We start from the raw sequence: 17,190 nt of genomic DNA, 5'->3' as shown, positions 1-17,190 counted from the left end.
ATCAATTTTTGTTCAAAACTGTATTAGTAAAAGCTTCCATAATTGATTTTTTCCCAGAAATCATAGCTGTGCTTGGGACGCAATTATTTAGCGAAAAAAGCAATGACTAAATGTAGTCGAATGAACAACGTACATGATTGACTGGTTCTCCGTTTCCTCACTTGCTCCATACTTATTAACCTACTCCATCTATTTCTCCATCCATGCATAATTAACGAAATATGTCGCTTCTTTTCGGTGCCCTCTTGACTAGCCAGCTGCCTTAAACTGCCCATGGAACTATAAAATGAATAAAGAAGTAGTGTCTTTGTTCTGTTGTACATTTCATAACAAAAACCATACTTAACAAACACATTGTCTGGGCATAATCTCTTTTGATTACCACATATTTTAAATAATTGGCGGAGTATTTCAAACTGGATAGCTTCCATATGAGCTTTTCTTGGCTGACATATTCGTGCTGTTGGTGGTGAGTTAGAAGCATTATTGTCTTTGATTGCGCTGGTGTTGAACTGACACCCATAATTTGGGACGAACTTCATCACAATGGTAGGAATAAATAGCATTGGGCACATCTCACTGACGGTGGGAGAGAGCTTCAGGACTTTGAAGAGACAGATCAGAATTTTTTGGCTAGAGCTTGGCATATCTGGTGGTTTGTATTGAAGATCACAGACATCGTTGTTGGCTTCCTCTTTGGATGGAGGAACGCGGTTTCGTTAGCTTTTGCACAAGTTAAGGGCCAACATAGCAAATGATCTGTACTCTTTGAATGATTGGTCATCCTCCACAGCACTCTAAACTGTTCACAACCCCGTAAATGAGGTATGGCTGGAGCACATTTCTGTTGGTGCGATGTTTTCAATTGTGGAATACTTCAAGATGGATTATCAGGGAGGCCGTTTCGCTTCTAGTTCTGGGACACGATAAGACCAAATATCTCATCCAGTACAGAAAACTGTATCACTACCAAAACCCAAATAGCCTTTAAACACTTATGAGATTAAAATTGTCTTTGAAGACAGGAGGCCATGTAGTTTTCTTATTATTTTGTTTAGGGTCACTATGGCAAAGGAGGATAACTAGTTTATACATCATCCAGATTTCGCAAACCTATGGCATTAAAGGATCGTAATACGGTCGGGTGTATAAGCCAAATAATTGATTATTTTTATTTTTTGAGTCGTGGAGGAACTTAATATTTCGCTGACAAGTTACTGATACCTTCAGCAACTTCTCAGGTCAAATGAATTTCGTTGTAAGCATCATATACCCTCCAACAGCCAGGAACTAGGGGTGCCTTGAGATTGGGATCAAAGGCAAAGTTCTCAATTGTTTAAGAAGTTTCATTTTAAGTAGGAAGCAATTATTTAAGGTTGAGTGATCCCTTAGTGACACAATGATGTCAAGTTGGGCGTCCCTCAGGGCTCCATTTTAGGTCCTCTCCTTTTCATCATCTTCATTGCTCCGCTTCAGAAGCTTGGTAGTAGTAATGTCAGTATCTCTTCTTATGCTGATGATACAAAATTGGTAGTTGGTAGGAATGGTCAGAACTCCGGTTGTCTGGTAGAGGTTCTAGACCAAATCTATTCTTGGGTTACTGAGAGTAATATGGCCATGAACGGAATGAAATTCCGCTCAATGACCTTTGGGTCGACGCAATTAGACACTCCACTATTAGATGATGAAGGCAAATCTCATCCATGAAGGACTTAGGTGTAGTCCTCCAAGATGATGGAAAGTTCGATGAGAATATCCGGTTGAAAGTTTGTAAAGCTTTTCAAACGTGTAGTTGGATATAATATCGCACGTTTAAGTCCAGAGACAGCATCACGATGCGAACTCTGTACAAGTCGATTGTTCAACCTCATCTTGAATATGCCTCACCCATTTGGGCTCCAATGAGTTCAGTAGGTTTGCAAAAGCTTGCACAGGTCCAAAGGTGTTTCACTACGAACATTACAGGATTGAGAGAGTTCTCGTACTGGGAGAGGTTAGAAAGGTTGGGATTGTATAGTATTCAGAGAAGGTACGAAAGGTCTCTGATATTGTACGTTTTCAAAAGCATTCATGAGCTTTGTCCCAACCCAGGATTTAGGGTCAGTTCTAGTGACCGTAGAGGCTTAATGTGCGTTTTGAGAGCACCTTCAAGCCCTCGAGAATCCAGGCTAGTTAAAACAATGAAGTCCAACTCTCTTCTTTCTCGGGCTCCTTCATTGTTCAATTTGCTGCCCTCAAATATTCGTAGGGCTTATGTAGGCGTTGATCCAATAGCAAGATTTAAGTCAGACTTGGACAAGTTTTTGACTAAAATTCCGGATCAACCTTATATTCAAGGATTAGCCAGATCAGCCAATTCTAATTCGCGGGCCGATCAAATAATATATATATATAAATAAAAATCAAGTAAAATAAAAAATATTCTCGTCTTGAACTGCTGGAATTCCAATCCCGGTAGCGGTAAGGAAGTCTGCAAAAAAAAGAAAAAAAAATACTTTAACACCTAACATGCTTCCAAACTCAAAAAAAATCCTGGTTGAAATTCACTCCAGGCCAATTTGGCATTGCCGGAAAGACTGATTAAAGATGTTCTGGAATTGGACTGATTAATTTTTTTTGCAATGCTCGACATTGGGACACGTTTTCAATTGAAACAGATGTCATGGTAAACAATTGACTCTCTTCTTCAGCCTATACACTGTTTTGGTGATGAGGGCGTTTTTGTTCACAAAATAATTTTGGGTCAGATAAAACGCCAGATGTAGCTCAAGTGCAAGGTTTCTTTTCTTGCAAACTTTCCCAAACCAAAAAAAGGGAGCAGAATTGAATAATCGATTCGTTAGTAAAGCAAATATTGTTAAAAGTTTCAGTGGCAACAGCTGGATAAAGCATAATCTTTGAATTTAGTTATTCCGGGGATTACCTTTTTTTGCAGCAATTGGTAAAGTCAGTGTAAACCCAAACCAAAAGCAAATTGCTGAAAGGTTCTGGCTGAGAACTTAATCCTTCATCTAATCATGCTGCACATAAGTGAATAAAAAGGTCCCAAACAAGGAACAACAATTTAAGAAGGAAGCAGATATGGACCCAAATGACAATAAAAGGACAAGAAATATTCCAAAATGTGTTAAATTGTGAGAAAAAAGTCGACAAAGAATAAAAAAAAGTGAAAAAATCGGAAATTTGGCTCACATATTTTGCCACCCAAAAAAGCAAAAAAAAAATTATAACATTTTTTTCAGGCTTTTATTTTTTTTTTCGAGGTCTACTAACTACACAAATATTTGGAAACGGTGAGAAAATAATGGAATCGCCGAAGTTCTTCAAAACAAATCAGGACTCCTTGGGTTATTGCCGCGGTTAGCAATTTTATGGAAAAGGATAACCGTGTCACCACCAAGGAGATGGGGAATGCGTTCGATATGTATCATGAAACATTGGAAAACATTGTGGACCTTATTCCAAAAGGGTGCATTTCCGTTTCGAAATCGACTTCAGTCGTTTGAAAAGCAGGAGTTTTTAGTCTTGCCCAACTCTCCCAGCATGGTGGAGAAGCCACTAGAGCAAGTAGTGTTTTGGACTTGGTATTTTCTAATGACCTTGATTTCACATTCAAAAGCCGGCGTGCTCTTGCGATAGACCTGCCGGGAAGGTCGGTCGGGCTAGGTTCAAGTTCAAAGATGAACATTGGCTCTTGATTGTGCAAAGGCTGGAAGAACTAAACCTGGTTTCATTTCTGAAACAGGCACCGTTCATAAACCAAGTGATAGAAAGGATGATTTTAGTCTTTGAAGAGGTTTGCTCCACACTAGCTGTCAGTGAATGTGTTCTGAAAGGGGGGACACAAGTCAATCAGATTGGTCGAAATTGGCCATCTGATCTCCGTAAGGATCTCCAGCATGAGTTATGTTTTTATTGAGAACTAGATATCTATCATTCCCTCGTACTGTTTTATGACAATTCAACATCTTGGTTTCCAATGGGGTACCCCCCACGTGGTTTCGTGAACGCAAATTTTGAGATGCGACAATACTAAGTTGTACCCAGTCGCGTTTCAAAATTTTTTTGTTTTTAGACAAAAGTCTTTATTGCGAGATTCTGCTTCTCATTGGATCACAATAGTTTTACAATTTGTTCAATGTTACATATATATGGTGTCCCATTTAGGGTTCAGGGTCCGCCGTTCGAGGCGATGATCCACTGCAGGGGGGAGGGCAGACCTAGGATCGAACCTATGAACCCGAGCATAGCTCGGACGCGCGTTAATCAACTGCGCTACAACCATCTCCCTGTGCATTCACGAAACTATCTGATACTGTCAGTATGTGCAACTGGGTACATATCGCATCTCAAAATATGTTGAAAAGGACATGAAGAGCCCATAAAAACCAGAACAGACCAAAGAAATAACATAGCTAGACTGACTGAATCACAAACTTTTCGTGAGATGAGAACGAGATCAATCCAGTTCAGACACCAACCCGATTGCTTTGACATGACCAATGCAATCGATTTTTTTTTAAATTTTAATTTATGTTGATTGTCACGCAGTCAATAATAGTCAGACAATTCCGGTTATGTGGGCACTCCAAAAAGCGAGTTTTGAAAAGCAATTGACATGGTTTTCTCGAGTTTCACTCGATAAGTGATGAAATTAGAGCATCGTACAATCTATCTGATTTCTCAGAATGAGATTGCAACCACTAACGACGTTGTTGCGACTCTTTAATCTTGTCGAATCTGAAACTGACACTGAAAGTCTTCAACAACAGGGGGGCACTAAAATTGTCAAGGTGATATGCGAGCACACGTGAAAATAGGCGGTCGACTCAACACAAACCTGAAATGTTCCGGTTGTTCATGTTGTAATAGTTGTGAACGGGCAAACTAGTTTCACTATTTACCTGAATTGAATCCAAATAGTACCAGTACTACACGTGCGTATCTAATTTTGCACGAACCACTTATGAAAGCCTGCTCTTCCGGACGATTCTGTTGCAGGTTGGATGAGGGGCAATAAATCAATGAAAAGCAAGTTTAGCCCTGGATTTTTTATGTCAATCTACTGGTGAAGGGCTAGAGGTGATAATATAAGACTCATGGTTTTGCCCATATCGAGCCATTTAAAATTAAGAAATGGCAATTGAAATCACCGTCACTCACCCGAATTTTGATTAATTCGTCGCCTCTCTAAAACATACCTATGAATTGGGAATTTATATTGTGACAAAACTTTGAAAANAGGTGATAATATAAGACTCATGGTTTTGCCCATGTCGAGCCATTTAAAATTAAGAAATGGCAGTTGAAATCACCGTCACTCACCCGAATTTTGACTAATTCGTCGCCTCTCTAAAAACATACCTATGAATTGGGAATTGATATTGTGAGAAAACTTTGAAAATGGTATTGCCATAGGTCACCAAAGTACAAAGTGACTGTCTTTGTTCAAACACACCACTCAATGGCGGATTTTTCTTCAGATGTGCAAACCATTTTGTGCGGACAAGACTTTACCAGTGCAGAAAATATGTCTCAACTCCATATCAAATTATGTATGGTAAATATATGTAAATAAATATCATATATTTGTTCAAATTGCATGCATGGTACCCTGGAGTGTCATTTCATGTAGTTTGGATAGAATTGTTGATTTTAGGGATCTGGTTAATAAATTGAAAAAAGCTGATGTTGGAAGATGTGCTCCGAACTATATAACCTCTAATGATCTAATGTTACTCTTCGTAAGTTTTGGCCCGTCCATTTGTTCAATACTAATTTGGATAGGTATTTGTCCAGAATCCCTGACCATAGCTATGTTCAGACACTTCTTAAATCAGCTAATACCTACTTGTTGGAATGATTTATTATCTGTGATTCTTGACCATTTTCTGTCACATCTCGTTTTCACTCAATCAGGCATTACAATATTTACATTGAACGGGACTCATAGCTAAAACCGTGACATAATCAACAAGATACAAGCTTAAAAAGAGGGTGGCTCATTTTTTCCATGTACACCTCATGGAATGACTTGCCTGGAAATTGACATTAAAAGATAGAGAGGTTGCGTTTGATAGACTGCATTTCAATTGAAGAGGTGTTGGGTTTGGATATGACTCCAAGATGGCCAAGATTTCATGAATCATGATGGAGAAGTTAAACTATTTCTCCAATGGAATCTTACAATCATTAATGCCTCCGAAAAAGATTTGCGAGTTTCTAAATTGCAGGTTGGAATGCTTTTTTTCTTTCAAATTATTTCATATGTGGATCTTCTGAAGGACAAATATTCAATTTTTTTCTTCTCCGTATTACATGAAGAAGTTTGGCTTCTTATTGGTGGCCAATGAATTCATTCTTAGAGCAATTTGAGCGTTACACACGTGAGAAAGAACTCCACCATTAGTACAAATTCCTTACTAACCAGAGGCCTGTATTTTAAAGCTCGCACCTCGGAGTTAGGGGCTTGGATGTTAACCAGTATGAAAATACACTTGCGAAAGTGATGAGCGAATGCTCATTCTGGGTAATATCCAAACCTTAGCTCAGAGGGTCAAGCGTTTAAAAAACTCACCTCAGGTCTTGCCAAAATGAAAAGTAGCAATGTCAAGATAAGAATTCATGAATCAGATTGGTAACTTGAGGGATTGGGCCTTTTAGGTGTGAATTATCGGTTTTAAACATTCAGTCAAGGTTGCAATGTAACAAGATACTTTGTACTTTTTGACTCTGCTGTTGTGACCATTGGAAATTTAAGGATACAAGGATTAGAAACACTTATTAAAACTACATTGATTTTGAAGATCCTTTTCTTCGTGGCCGTCTTCTAATTTGATATCGTTACCTGTTTCATATTGTTCTTGTTTCTTCTCAATTATCAATTTCGTGGTGTTAGAAATGAACAAATGAATTTTGAGTGAATCATCTTTTATTAATCGCATCAACTATCTTTTTATGCAAAAAGGTGTTCAATTTGTTCCGTTTGGCTATAAGCCATTTTCCTAGTACATAATGAAAATCATTGTTCTTTAAGAAATTATGAAACGCTCCTTGAAAATAACCATCTAGTTTTGTTGCTCCCAATGTTAACTCTATAGAAGACAAAGAAGTGATTGATGACTGAAGTGACCAATAGTGTTTCTAGTGGTCTCCAAGACTGGCATGCCATGATTTCTACGCAAAAATAACTACACCAATTTCTAATGGGGCATTTCCTTCACACGATTTCGCAACAGAAATAGCCATTTATCTTCTTTATGGTCTGCAATGATGAACACAAATTTTTCAAAAGACACTACTGTCAAATAGAACCCCTGATAGTACTTGAATAAATGATGCTCTTGAGAAGATAGTGCGTCATTTGACACATTAAAAGATTTTGCCTCTGTTCCTGTCCAGCTTTAGAGGGGTGGATTGAGGTGGAAAACAGTGTTACAAAATCGGTTGGTTCAATCTTCTGTTTATATCTTTCTTGGCATGCATGTCCACCTCTTAGATTAGGAGGGGGAGGACTATTTCTTTTCAAGTCAACTTGTAGCATCTATATTGGCAAGAATGTCGTAATAAAATTCGTACTTCAAAAAGTACGTTCGTCTTGGGTCTGTTCGTCCAACCAAGCCCAATTTATAACACGTAACCAAAAGGCATCAAACATAAATACATGGATGTGTTATAAAAGTGGTAGCAACAAGGTATTGAATATTCCATGCATGTGTTTCCTTTGCACTTGAAAATGAGGGAGTGAGTGGTCTATCCCCTGCTTATGAGCAAATTGAAGAACAATGGATTGTTTGCAACTCAATTTACTTGAGGTTCTGCATGTGCCTTAGCGCAGATTCGCGCCATCCCTTTCGTCCAATACTTTGATTTCAAGCGATTTTCACAGTTTGCAAAGGTTTGGTCGCTGAAGTTAATATAGATATGCAACTTGTCCGGAATGTTTTGCTGTTATTTTGAAGTGGGATATCTATTAGGCAGGATAGGCATTACCTATTGTACTGTATAACGACATTATGGACCACAGAAGATCAACCAATCAATTCCTTTCTCATTTGATCATAAGTATCCCTAAGCATTTGAGATGAGTTAGTGAAGATCAAATTTGTTGGAAATACATGCAGCATATGTAATGCAAAGAGTTCATCAAGTATTTGACACTAAGGTCATAATGGAAAAACAGTACTAGAAATTATCGTTCATATAGTTTCCTTGTTATAAGCCGCTTCCTTAAGTTATGGATGGAAATATGAGGAGTTGGAAAATTTGGGTCAACATTCGCAAGCCAAAGGAAAAATTTCCTGCCAACCAATTGCTGGAAAATTCGTTCTGAATCAGGTCGTTTTGTCCAACAACATGTGATTGAGGAGAAGTGAACAACTAAGCAGAAAAATTGTACTACAAACACCTTTAATGATGAATGTTTGAAAATGGCGATTTATGTTATGATTGCCAACGAGCTTCAAGTTTCCCACTTGTCAAAAGAGAAACGCAAATTCAAAGGCCACTCAAGAGGGTGAAAAAAAAGAAACGAATAACGAATGATTTTTGGGTCGTTTCAATTTCATTATTTTTAAAAGCGTACTTGAATTACATTTCTTTTTCCGTAAAAAGGAAGGAATTACTGTAATTTCGTTGAATGCAATTTCGTTTCCAGTCCGCTGCTAATTTCCCCCTCTCTGGTTCCGAGACTTCTGGGACAAGTTGTAACGTCTTGAAATGTTCATTCATTCATCCAAGCATAGCTGTTCATTCTCCAGAAGGAACTCTAGGGGTGTAAACCCTTTTGAACAGAAAAAATATCACCAAAATGAGGGAGGCCAAAGAGTAGACGCCATTCCAAAGCCTCATTCGTCATAATGTCCCTTTAATTGGGTCCGGTACGACGACTCTGTTCTTCCCCATCTTGTACGCTTCGTACGGCCAATAAGTTTTCAACCAAATCGTGCTTTTTACAAGATTGCTTTTGCACGTCGATGAACTTGTTCAACCATTGAACAGCATTCAAAAGTGGCTCTCTTATCGATGAAAACACCACCTCTCGAGCTGGTAGAAACTAGTTCAACTTCCCTTCGCAAACCTATTTGTACCCTGTTGGGATCCTCGAAATGCCTCAGTAGCCATACAGTTTCCAATCAATCAATTCCTAGTGTCCAAAACACTCGCTTCAAGATGACTTTGCCAAATCAAGGCTTCGACAATCGAGCCTTTGATGAAGGCAACAGCCATGACTCGACCCAAGAGCTCTCCGGTAACATGTATTACCAGAGCAGCAACTACTCTGAAGGCAATCAACATACCTATGTCTACGATGCGGATCAGAGCTTCCGCAAATTGACGGTAAGAGCGGCAAATATTCAATGTTTAGCTCCTCTCTCTGTAGAAATGCATTTTGTATTTAATCTTTGTGCACTATAAGGTGTCTTTTTTGAATATTTTTTATCATTTTTCTATGTAAAGTTTGTAAACTTGCGTAGACATATTTTTAAGAATGAGGATCATAAACTTGTTAAAGTATTTCAAAACTTTTAAATTAAATATAAAAATTTATCTTTACAAAATTAAGTGGATTCTGCCAAAATGTTTTGGAGCTGGTTCAATTTGCTTTTCAAGTTAAGGGCTAAAAATGAACTGAAGAAAACAACATTAGCTTTTAAATAATAAAGGCCTGAACTTTAACTTTAAGTTCAAAAAATCTTCAAAATCTAGTTCATTGTGCTTGAGCTCCATTGAGTCTATTGTAAAAAACTGATTCCTAATTAGCACTACTAGCGTCAATCCAGCGGTTAAACTATTTAACTTGTCAAGGAGATTCTCCGGTTTTGGTCACTCTCTGTAAGTGACAAAATACGGATACGTAAAAAAAAAGCTTTACTATCGTTCGCAAAATTCCCCAAAAAGGAAGATTCGATCAATATTCATTATTACATTCCCTTTAGATTGAAGCCTTGCCTCGGGAGACCAATTACCGAAGGCTGACCAGCATCATGGCTGGTTCGGACTTTTCCTCACTTCGTCCCACTGTTGACGAGCTAGCTGCGGGTAAAAGGAAGGCCATTGATTTCTCTGTAAGTACTTGACCTTACTTTGGTCTTTAGTCTTTGAATTTTGGCAATAGCTAAGGCCTATTCTAGAACCTCGAATCCGGAAAGGATGATGACCTGTCGAAAAAGGCTCCTACTGGAAAGGTCATTAAGTTTGGATGGATTGATGGAGTCTTGGTAAGTATGACCTTGTGACCTTGAGGTTGGGAATGGAGCTATGGAACCAATTGTTCCAATTTCAGATGAGATGCCTCTTGAACATTTGGGGTGTTATGCTGTTTCTACGTTTGTCTTGGGTAGTTGGTCAATGTGGTATCGGTAAGTGGAATAGCCTCTTGTGCTAGAGACATGGAATGAGACATGTAGGTATTCGAATTTAGTTCAAGGTCTTATGGTGATCTCTATGTGCAACCTTGTGACGTTGTTAACTGGAATTTCGATGTCAGCCGTGTCTACCAATGGAATCATCAAGGGCGGAGGTAAGTCAGCACTTGATGATATGATCCTTCATGATGATTTGATTAGAAAGACCCTCTTCTGGCTTAACCGGTTTGAAAATCAAAGATGAACGATTGACGAAACCTTTGCAGGTATCTACTACATGTTGTCTCGATCTTTGGGAGCTGAATTTGGTGGTGCCATTGGCATCATGTTCACTTTGGCCAACTCCATTGCTGTGGCCACGTATATCATTGGCTTCGTTGACTCTCTCTTGGACATGTTGAAGGAGAACATTGAGGGCTTCAATGGTTTTGCAGGCACTATCGATCACCGATTGAATGACATGCGATGGATTGGAGCAGTCACGCTAACCTTGGTTTTGATCTTGGCCATTGTTGGCATGGAGTGGGTTACTAGAGTAGGTTGAAGCAAGTTTGGGGAAATACTTCCGATATTGACGAGGCCCACATTCATTTTAGGTTGAGAAGGTGTTATTATGCCTTCTTATTGTTTCCCAAATTGATTTCGTCATTGGAACCTTCTTCCCTGCCGACGAGGAGAAGAAATACGGTTTCGTCGGATACAGTAGTAAGCATTTCTTTAATAACTCTGAGATCAGCATTCCTCCATACTGGATCAACCCTTATTGCAGGCGAAGTTTTCTCAACTAACTTGCTGAACACAAATTATCATGACAACAAGAACCCGGAGAACCCCCCGGGTTTCTTCCAAGTGGCTGCTGTGTTTTTTCCTGCAGTCACTGGTATTGTTGCCGGAGCCAATCTGTCCGGCGATCTCCGTGATCCTGGAGAGGCGATTCCCAAGGGAACACTCACTGCCATTGGCATGACCTACGTCACCTACATGTTATATGCCGTCTTAATTGGAAGTGTGTACCTTCCGGAAGCCTCTGGAATTGAAAGCGAGTATCTCGCCTATCTTGACCATTTAGAAAATGGAACCACTTCATCATTTGTGGCTAGTATGAATGGAAGCAAAGCATTCATGGAAAATGGAACATTTGAAGATGATTTTTTCTACAATAATTGTACAACTCGGGACTGTTTTTACGGATCCTCCAATGACCAACAGGTGGGTTCTGAGCTCTGTTTATGGGTACAAATATGTTTACACCAGTGGTGATGTTCCTCGTTTTAGACCTTGAGTAAGATCTCCTTAACTGGTTATCTGGTCTATGCTGGATGCTTTGCCGCTACAATTTCGTCTGCTATCGCTTCTCTCGTGGGAGCACCAAGAGTGTTGCAAGCCTTGGCAAAGGACAATCTCTACCCTGGTCTGAGTTACTTTGGCAAAGGATTTGGTGCCAATAACGACCCTAGACGAGGCTATATTGTTGTGTTTTTCATCGCCCTTGGCTGCATCATGATTGGTAAGTCAATGAATGAGATACTCCGTCATCAGTTCATAAACCTGAATCTGCAATGTGTTTGCAGGAAATCTGGATATTGTGTCATCGCTGTTGTCCAATTTTTTTGTGGCTGGCTATGCTTTGATCAACTTTTCCGTGTTTCATGCTTCGATTACCAAATCTCCTGGGTGGCGCCCATCTTTTAAAGTAAGTCCAAATCATTTTACATTCTCTTACTGCATATGTGTTTCGAAGTTTCCGGTCAATGCTAATTTTAGTATTACAACAAATGGGTGGCACTCTTTGGAACCGTCTTGTGTGTGGCCGTTATGTTCCTCATGAGTCCTGTAACTGCCTTGATTACTTTTGGTTGCATTGCTGTTCTCTACTTCTTCATCAGCTACAGAAAGCCTGGTAAGCCTCGAACTCGCGCTCGCTGTCTTACCTTCGAATTTGGTTTGTTCATGCAGCATATCTCGTTATTTTCATTCAGAGGCAAATTGGGGAAGTTCGAGGGACGCGCAACAGTTTGTTACCTCCTTACGCAACCTTCAATCTTTGAACGTGATGCAGCAGCACGTAAAGAACTACAGACCCATGATTCTTTGTCTCTCTGGAATTCCCGCTCATCGAAGACCACTTGTGGACTTTGCCAACCTTTTGACCAAAAAGTTGTCACTCCTCATTTGTGCTGATGTTGAATCGGTGAGGAAATGCTCTTTGCATGCAAAATGTTTTGGCATCAAGTGAAACTATGATTTTCATCAATTACAGGATAGTGTGGCCAAGGCTCGAGCAGATGAGATGAGCAATGACATCAACCATTGGATGGAAGATCATCAAATCAAAGCGTTTTTCTCATTGACTCAAAGTGCCACGTTTGATGATGGAGCCATTTCTACCATCAATTTAACTGGATTGGGTAAATACAGTAGTTATCATCTTAAAAGTAAAATGTACCCAAAAACTGAAATGTGTGGAAAACAGTGATGGACAGAACCGATCAAAACTTCTTGGACAATGTGTATTTCCATTGCCATGCTCAAATCACGATTATCTCTTTCATTTTGATCTCAGGCAAACTGAAACCGAACGTGGTGATGATGGGCTTCAAAAATAACTGGATTGCAGACAAGGAAGGCTGTGAAAGCTACACCAAGGTCATTCATCATTGCTTCGAGATCAATTTGTCCGTGGTGCTTCTTAAGCTTAAGAACGGTTGTGACTTCTCGAACAAAATCAAGTCCGAAAAACCAATCACTGTCACCGTGACTCAAGGAGAACGTCCTCACGCCGAGGTTGATCTGGACATGTTGGAGGATTTGGCTGCCGAGGAGGACGAGGAGGACGTTGGTCACCACTCTGCTATCAAAGAGAAGAAGAAGCAACCAAAGAAGAAGAAAAAGGACATGCCCGCGGCCGTTCTTTTGGGTAGTGATGGCCGACCTCTTCCAGCCAATTTGGTCCGAGAGATTAACATGTTCAAGGTATTTTTGAATAGTAATAACGGAAATTTAAACATCATGAGATTAATGCGATCTGTTATCTATTCAGACTGAAAAGAGGAAGGGCTTCATTGATGTTTGGTGGTTGTACGATGACGGTGGTTTGACTCTACTTCTCCCGCACATCTTGACAAAGCGAGCCCAATTCTCCGAGTGTCATCTCCGAGTATTCAGTTTGGCTACAAAGAACGATGCTTTGGACATGCAATCCCGAAGGTAGGAAGTCGCGAATGATGAAAGTCGCGAATGATGAAACCACCTTGAACGGGTTTATGCAAAGTGTGTTGATTCTACTTCCAGTATGGCCAATCTCCTGGCCAAGTTCCGAATTGATTTCCATGATGTGATCATGATTCCGGATATTGGTAAAAAAGCTTCCGAGGAAACGAAAGCCGAATTCAACACGATCGTTTCACAGGCTAACATCACCAGTGAGGATTTGGTGACCAATCTGGAGAAGACCAATCGGCATCTCCGTTTGGCAGAGCTTTTGCGAGAACATTCCATGGCTTCGGAGACAGTCATTATGTAAGTGGTGTTACTTTCAAGTACTGGAAAAACATGCCGTATGTGACCCAGAATACAAAGACAGGCGAGGTTTTGTAAGTGACGACACATGGTGGTTTTAAAAGTTTTTTAACTTAAACCGCCAGATATTTCGTAAAAAATATTTCAAAGACAAAGCTCACTAGTGTAGCTTGTCACGTAGCATTAACAAATCAGTAACTGGCACCCCATCAGAATGGCTAAATATGACTTTAACTCAAACTCTCGTATCTTTGCAAAAAGTATATTTAGTCGCATACCTTTAATGGTAAATGTTGAGCAAACCAATCATCGGATGGTGCTCATTGACATTCATTCACAAGGTGGTTATGCATTGCACGAAGCATAACGAAACCTGTTCTTGCTTACATCGATTTTACTTGATCTCATCCTTGGCGTACTTGAATGACGAGAAATGTGAACAATTTCTCAATTCAAATACCTGAGCTGTTCGGATTCGTTATCAATTAATTCAAAAATTGAACTTAATTAAGTTGAATTAATCTTTTTTTAAGCCTAATAAAGACACTTGTTTTCATCATTGTCACTACGATCAAAAATTACTTTGAAATTTGTACAAGTCCCTACAGGTCAACCTATTTTGTCGTCCAAAATCAACAAAAACCCAATATTTTCAAGCCATGCCGCCAACTCTCAATTTGTTCCAGGACTCTACCAATCCCAAGAAAGAGCTCCCATTCCGACCAATTATGGATGGCTTGGTTGGAAATCATGTCTCGAGATATGCCACCAATGCTTTTTGTCCGTGGCAACCAGACCTCTGTCCTCACCTTCTATTCTTAAACGAAGAAATAATTGCTTTACTAGATCACTTTCAACTATACTGAAAACCACTACATAATTGTTCAATAAATAGAAACGATCGCGATTGACAATTTATTGTTCCCAAGTTATTGTTTTACCACCAGTCGTGAGGTAGATCTCATATCAGCGTTGTGGACGCAGACTCGATCTTGGCACAAAGGCCGGGTTCGATTCCCGGTGGTTGATGTAGTGCCAAGGTCCCAGAGAGGTATGAAAGGTTAGCAGAGGAAGATCCACAGCTAGACTCATATCGGGTGGATATATGTACCTTAAAGTTCGAGAGAAATAGTTAATGAAATTCAACTTTATACTCTGTTTAGAATGCCCTTACAAAATCTGAAGTCCACACAACAGCCTTTGGAAGGTCTGCCTTTGTATGGAGGGAATCAAGGATTCACCCAAATAGAGAAAGCGAATGACCTCGTCAAAGAGTTCCAAAGATGGTCCATCGATGCGGATGACCCGGGTAAAGGGTTCTTCTGGCTTAATAACATTTTCGAAGAGAACTCTCAAATAGCTCCATTGAGAGCTAATCACAATCCAATGAACGTAGTAGTAATACTCGCCATTGCATATGATGGCCGTATCGGTTCTCACATTGTCCTGAGAAGGTTGAATATTGTGGTACAATCGAGGTTGAGCGAGAGAAGGGCACTTACTTTGAAAAGCTGGTGATATTCAAGGCCACGGGTAAAGGGATTATCAGCCCGCATATAACACATGAGGACTCCATTGAGGTATTCGTAATCGGGGTGGAGTCCAGGGGATGAAGTCGAGGAGCGCGATCCAGAGGAAGAGTCATCTTCAGTGGAGGAAGAATAAGTCGACTCCATTGATATCACAATTTGTTACCAACACCTTGATAAATGTGGGTCAAAGCTTTGCCCAGTCCAAGGCTGGCTAACAACTGAGTTCTTGTAGAGGTGGATGGGTGTCCCTAAATATCGATCATTGTGGTGGAACGCAGTTCATCTGAGCAATCCATCGATTTCAGATTCAAACGTCAGATTTGGTTGTCGAAGTTTGACCTCGCTTTCTTTGACATTGATAAGAAGTGTATAAGTCATCAAGTGTATCATCAGAGATTGCTACCGCCGAAATTGAGCTGAATCCCACAGAAGGGTGAAAAATGAAATAATAGAATGTGTTATGGACCAAGTTAAATTCCTTAAAAATTTTGATTGCAAACATCAAGTAGAAATTAAAATTTCTGAATGCTGGCTTTTAGAGCCAGAGGCGTAATGTCTAGCCCAAAATCCGATATTGTTTGCGTATCCTTATTTTTTGTTCCGGATTCTTTTGATTTTTACTCGCATAGGAGAGGTTGGCAGGGGTAGGAAATTGATGGAGCGTCGTCCACTTTCCAATCTGACGCAATTGGTTCGGTCTCAAGTCCAATCTACTTTGTACTGTTCAAATTTCAAAATGAAATGGTATATTTCAAACATCAATGGGCGAACCAGCGGTCATTCCCAAGAGTGAACTTACTATTAGTTTTGATTGGGATCATCATCAAATGGCGCCCCAATCGAGAGCAATGACGTCGGACACCAAAATAACAAAAGAAACAAGTCAAACAGACCATGTGCCAGACTAACAGTTGAAGCGTGAAGTAAAAGCCTTCCATAATTGCAATCCAACATGTTTCGTTGACATTTCTTCTGCATTCGTTGCGTAATGGAATGCAAAAGTCAAAAACATTGCGATTTACAGTGACAAAAAACAGCCTAAAGAAAATAGTTACTCTGAAAATCAATATTAGCTTTCATATCCCTTGCAACTTACTTGGTATCCGCTTCCCCTATCAACACAAGAACCTAATACAGTCCACCTTTATTTAATCGTTATCTTATATAAGTGCGTCTTCGCTAGTTACTTTCATTTGGTAAGTTAATACAAATGGAATCATATTTCACATATTCAGCTAAAAAAGTGGAAATTTATTACTACTAGTCAGGACTCGATTTCTGTTTAAAAAACTGGAGTCCGGCCATTTTCTCCAAGTTAGGTTCAAAGATTCAACTGCACTTGGACTCGAGCCCTTTTAATAATATTTAGCATGTTGTATCAACGCAAACTATCAAAAATAAACGCACCCAACCTAAAAATATATTTCAATTAACAATTATGTTTCATGAGGTCAGCGATGTCATCTTTGAAGATTCACAATGATTTGCATAGATTGATTGCACTTACCATGAAAATGTAATCGTGATGGAAGATATTGTAATCAAACCAGGTTCAAACTTGACAAATCTCTTTTTTATTGTCACATCTTATTCCTTTCACAACCTACTTAAAAACGTGTTCATATCAACAACTTCATATGTGTGTTCTTATATCAACTCTGCTCTGCTAACGCCTGCCGATATTTTCATGTGGAAAATATGAAAACATTAGTCATTACAAACTCTCCGTGCATAAAAATCCTCCACTATGGAGAAGAGGACTAACATTTTCG

At 39.5% G+C, this 17,190-nt stretch overlaps 2 protein-coding genes across 2 annotated transcripts; one reads left to right on the top strand and one right to left on the bottom strand.

Annotated features, from left to right (window-relative positions):
- Positions 1 to 9,093: 9,093 nt before the first annotated feature.
- Positions 9,094 to 14,800, top strand: LOC131878850 (solute carrier family 12 member 2-like). The gene is made up of 17 exons (XM_059224983.1): positions 9,094 to 9,339; positions 9,939 to 10,067; positions 10,134 to 10,220; positions 10,286 to 10,361; positions 10,424 to 10,522; positions 10,634 to 10,902; positions 10,964 to 11,072; positions 11,137 to 11,576; positions 11,643 to 11,874; positions 11,939 to 12,060; positions 12,132 to 12,267; positions 12,347 to 12,558; positions 12,628 to 12,775; positions 12,931 to 13,340; positions 13,408 to 13,574; positions 13,659 to 13,886; positions 14,573 to 14,800. The coding sequence occupies exons 1-17, from the start codon at positions 9,172 to 9,174 to the stop codon at positions 14,706 to 14,708; spliced, it is 3,168 nt and encodes a 1,055-aa protein (XP_059080966.1). The 5' UTR covers positions 9,094 to 9,171; the 3' UTR covers positions 14,709 to 14,800.
- Positions 14,788 to 15,690, bottom strand: LOC131878851 (uncharacterized). The gene is made up of 3 exons (XM_059224984.1): positions 15,389 to 15,690; positions 15,061 to 15,332; positions 14,788 to 14,997 (listed from the first exon to the last, which is right to left on the bottom strand). The coding sequence occupies exons 1-3, from the start codon at positions 15,560 to 15,562 to the stop codon at positions 14,853 to 14,855; spliced, it is 591 nt and encodes a 196-aa protein (XP_059080967.1). The 5' UTR covers positions 15,563 to 15,690; the 3' UTR covers positions 14,788 to 14,852.
- Between the last annotated feature and the right edge of the window lie 1,500 nt (positions 15,691 to 17,190).

This window comes from Tigriopus californicus, chromosome 4 (assembly GCF_007210705.1).
Source record: "Tigriopus californicus strain San Diego chromosome 4, Tcal_SD_v2.1, whole genome shotgun sequence".
NCBI classification, from domain to species: Eukaryota; Metazoa; Arthropoda; class Copepoda; order Harpacticoida; family Harpacticidae; genus Tigriopus; species Tigriopus californicus.
This window is presented reverse-complemented; position numbering and strand designations above follow the sequence as displayed.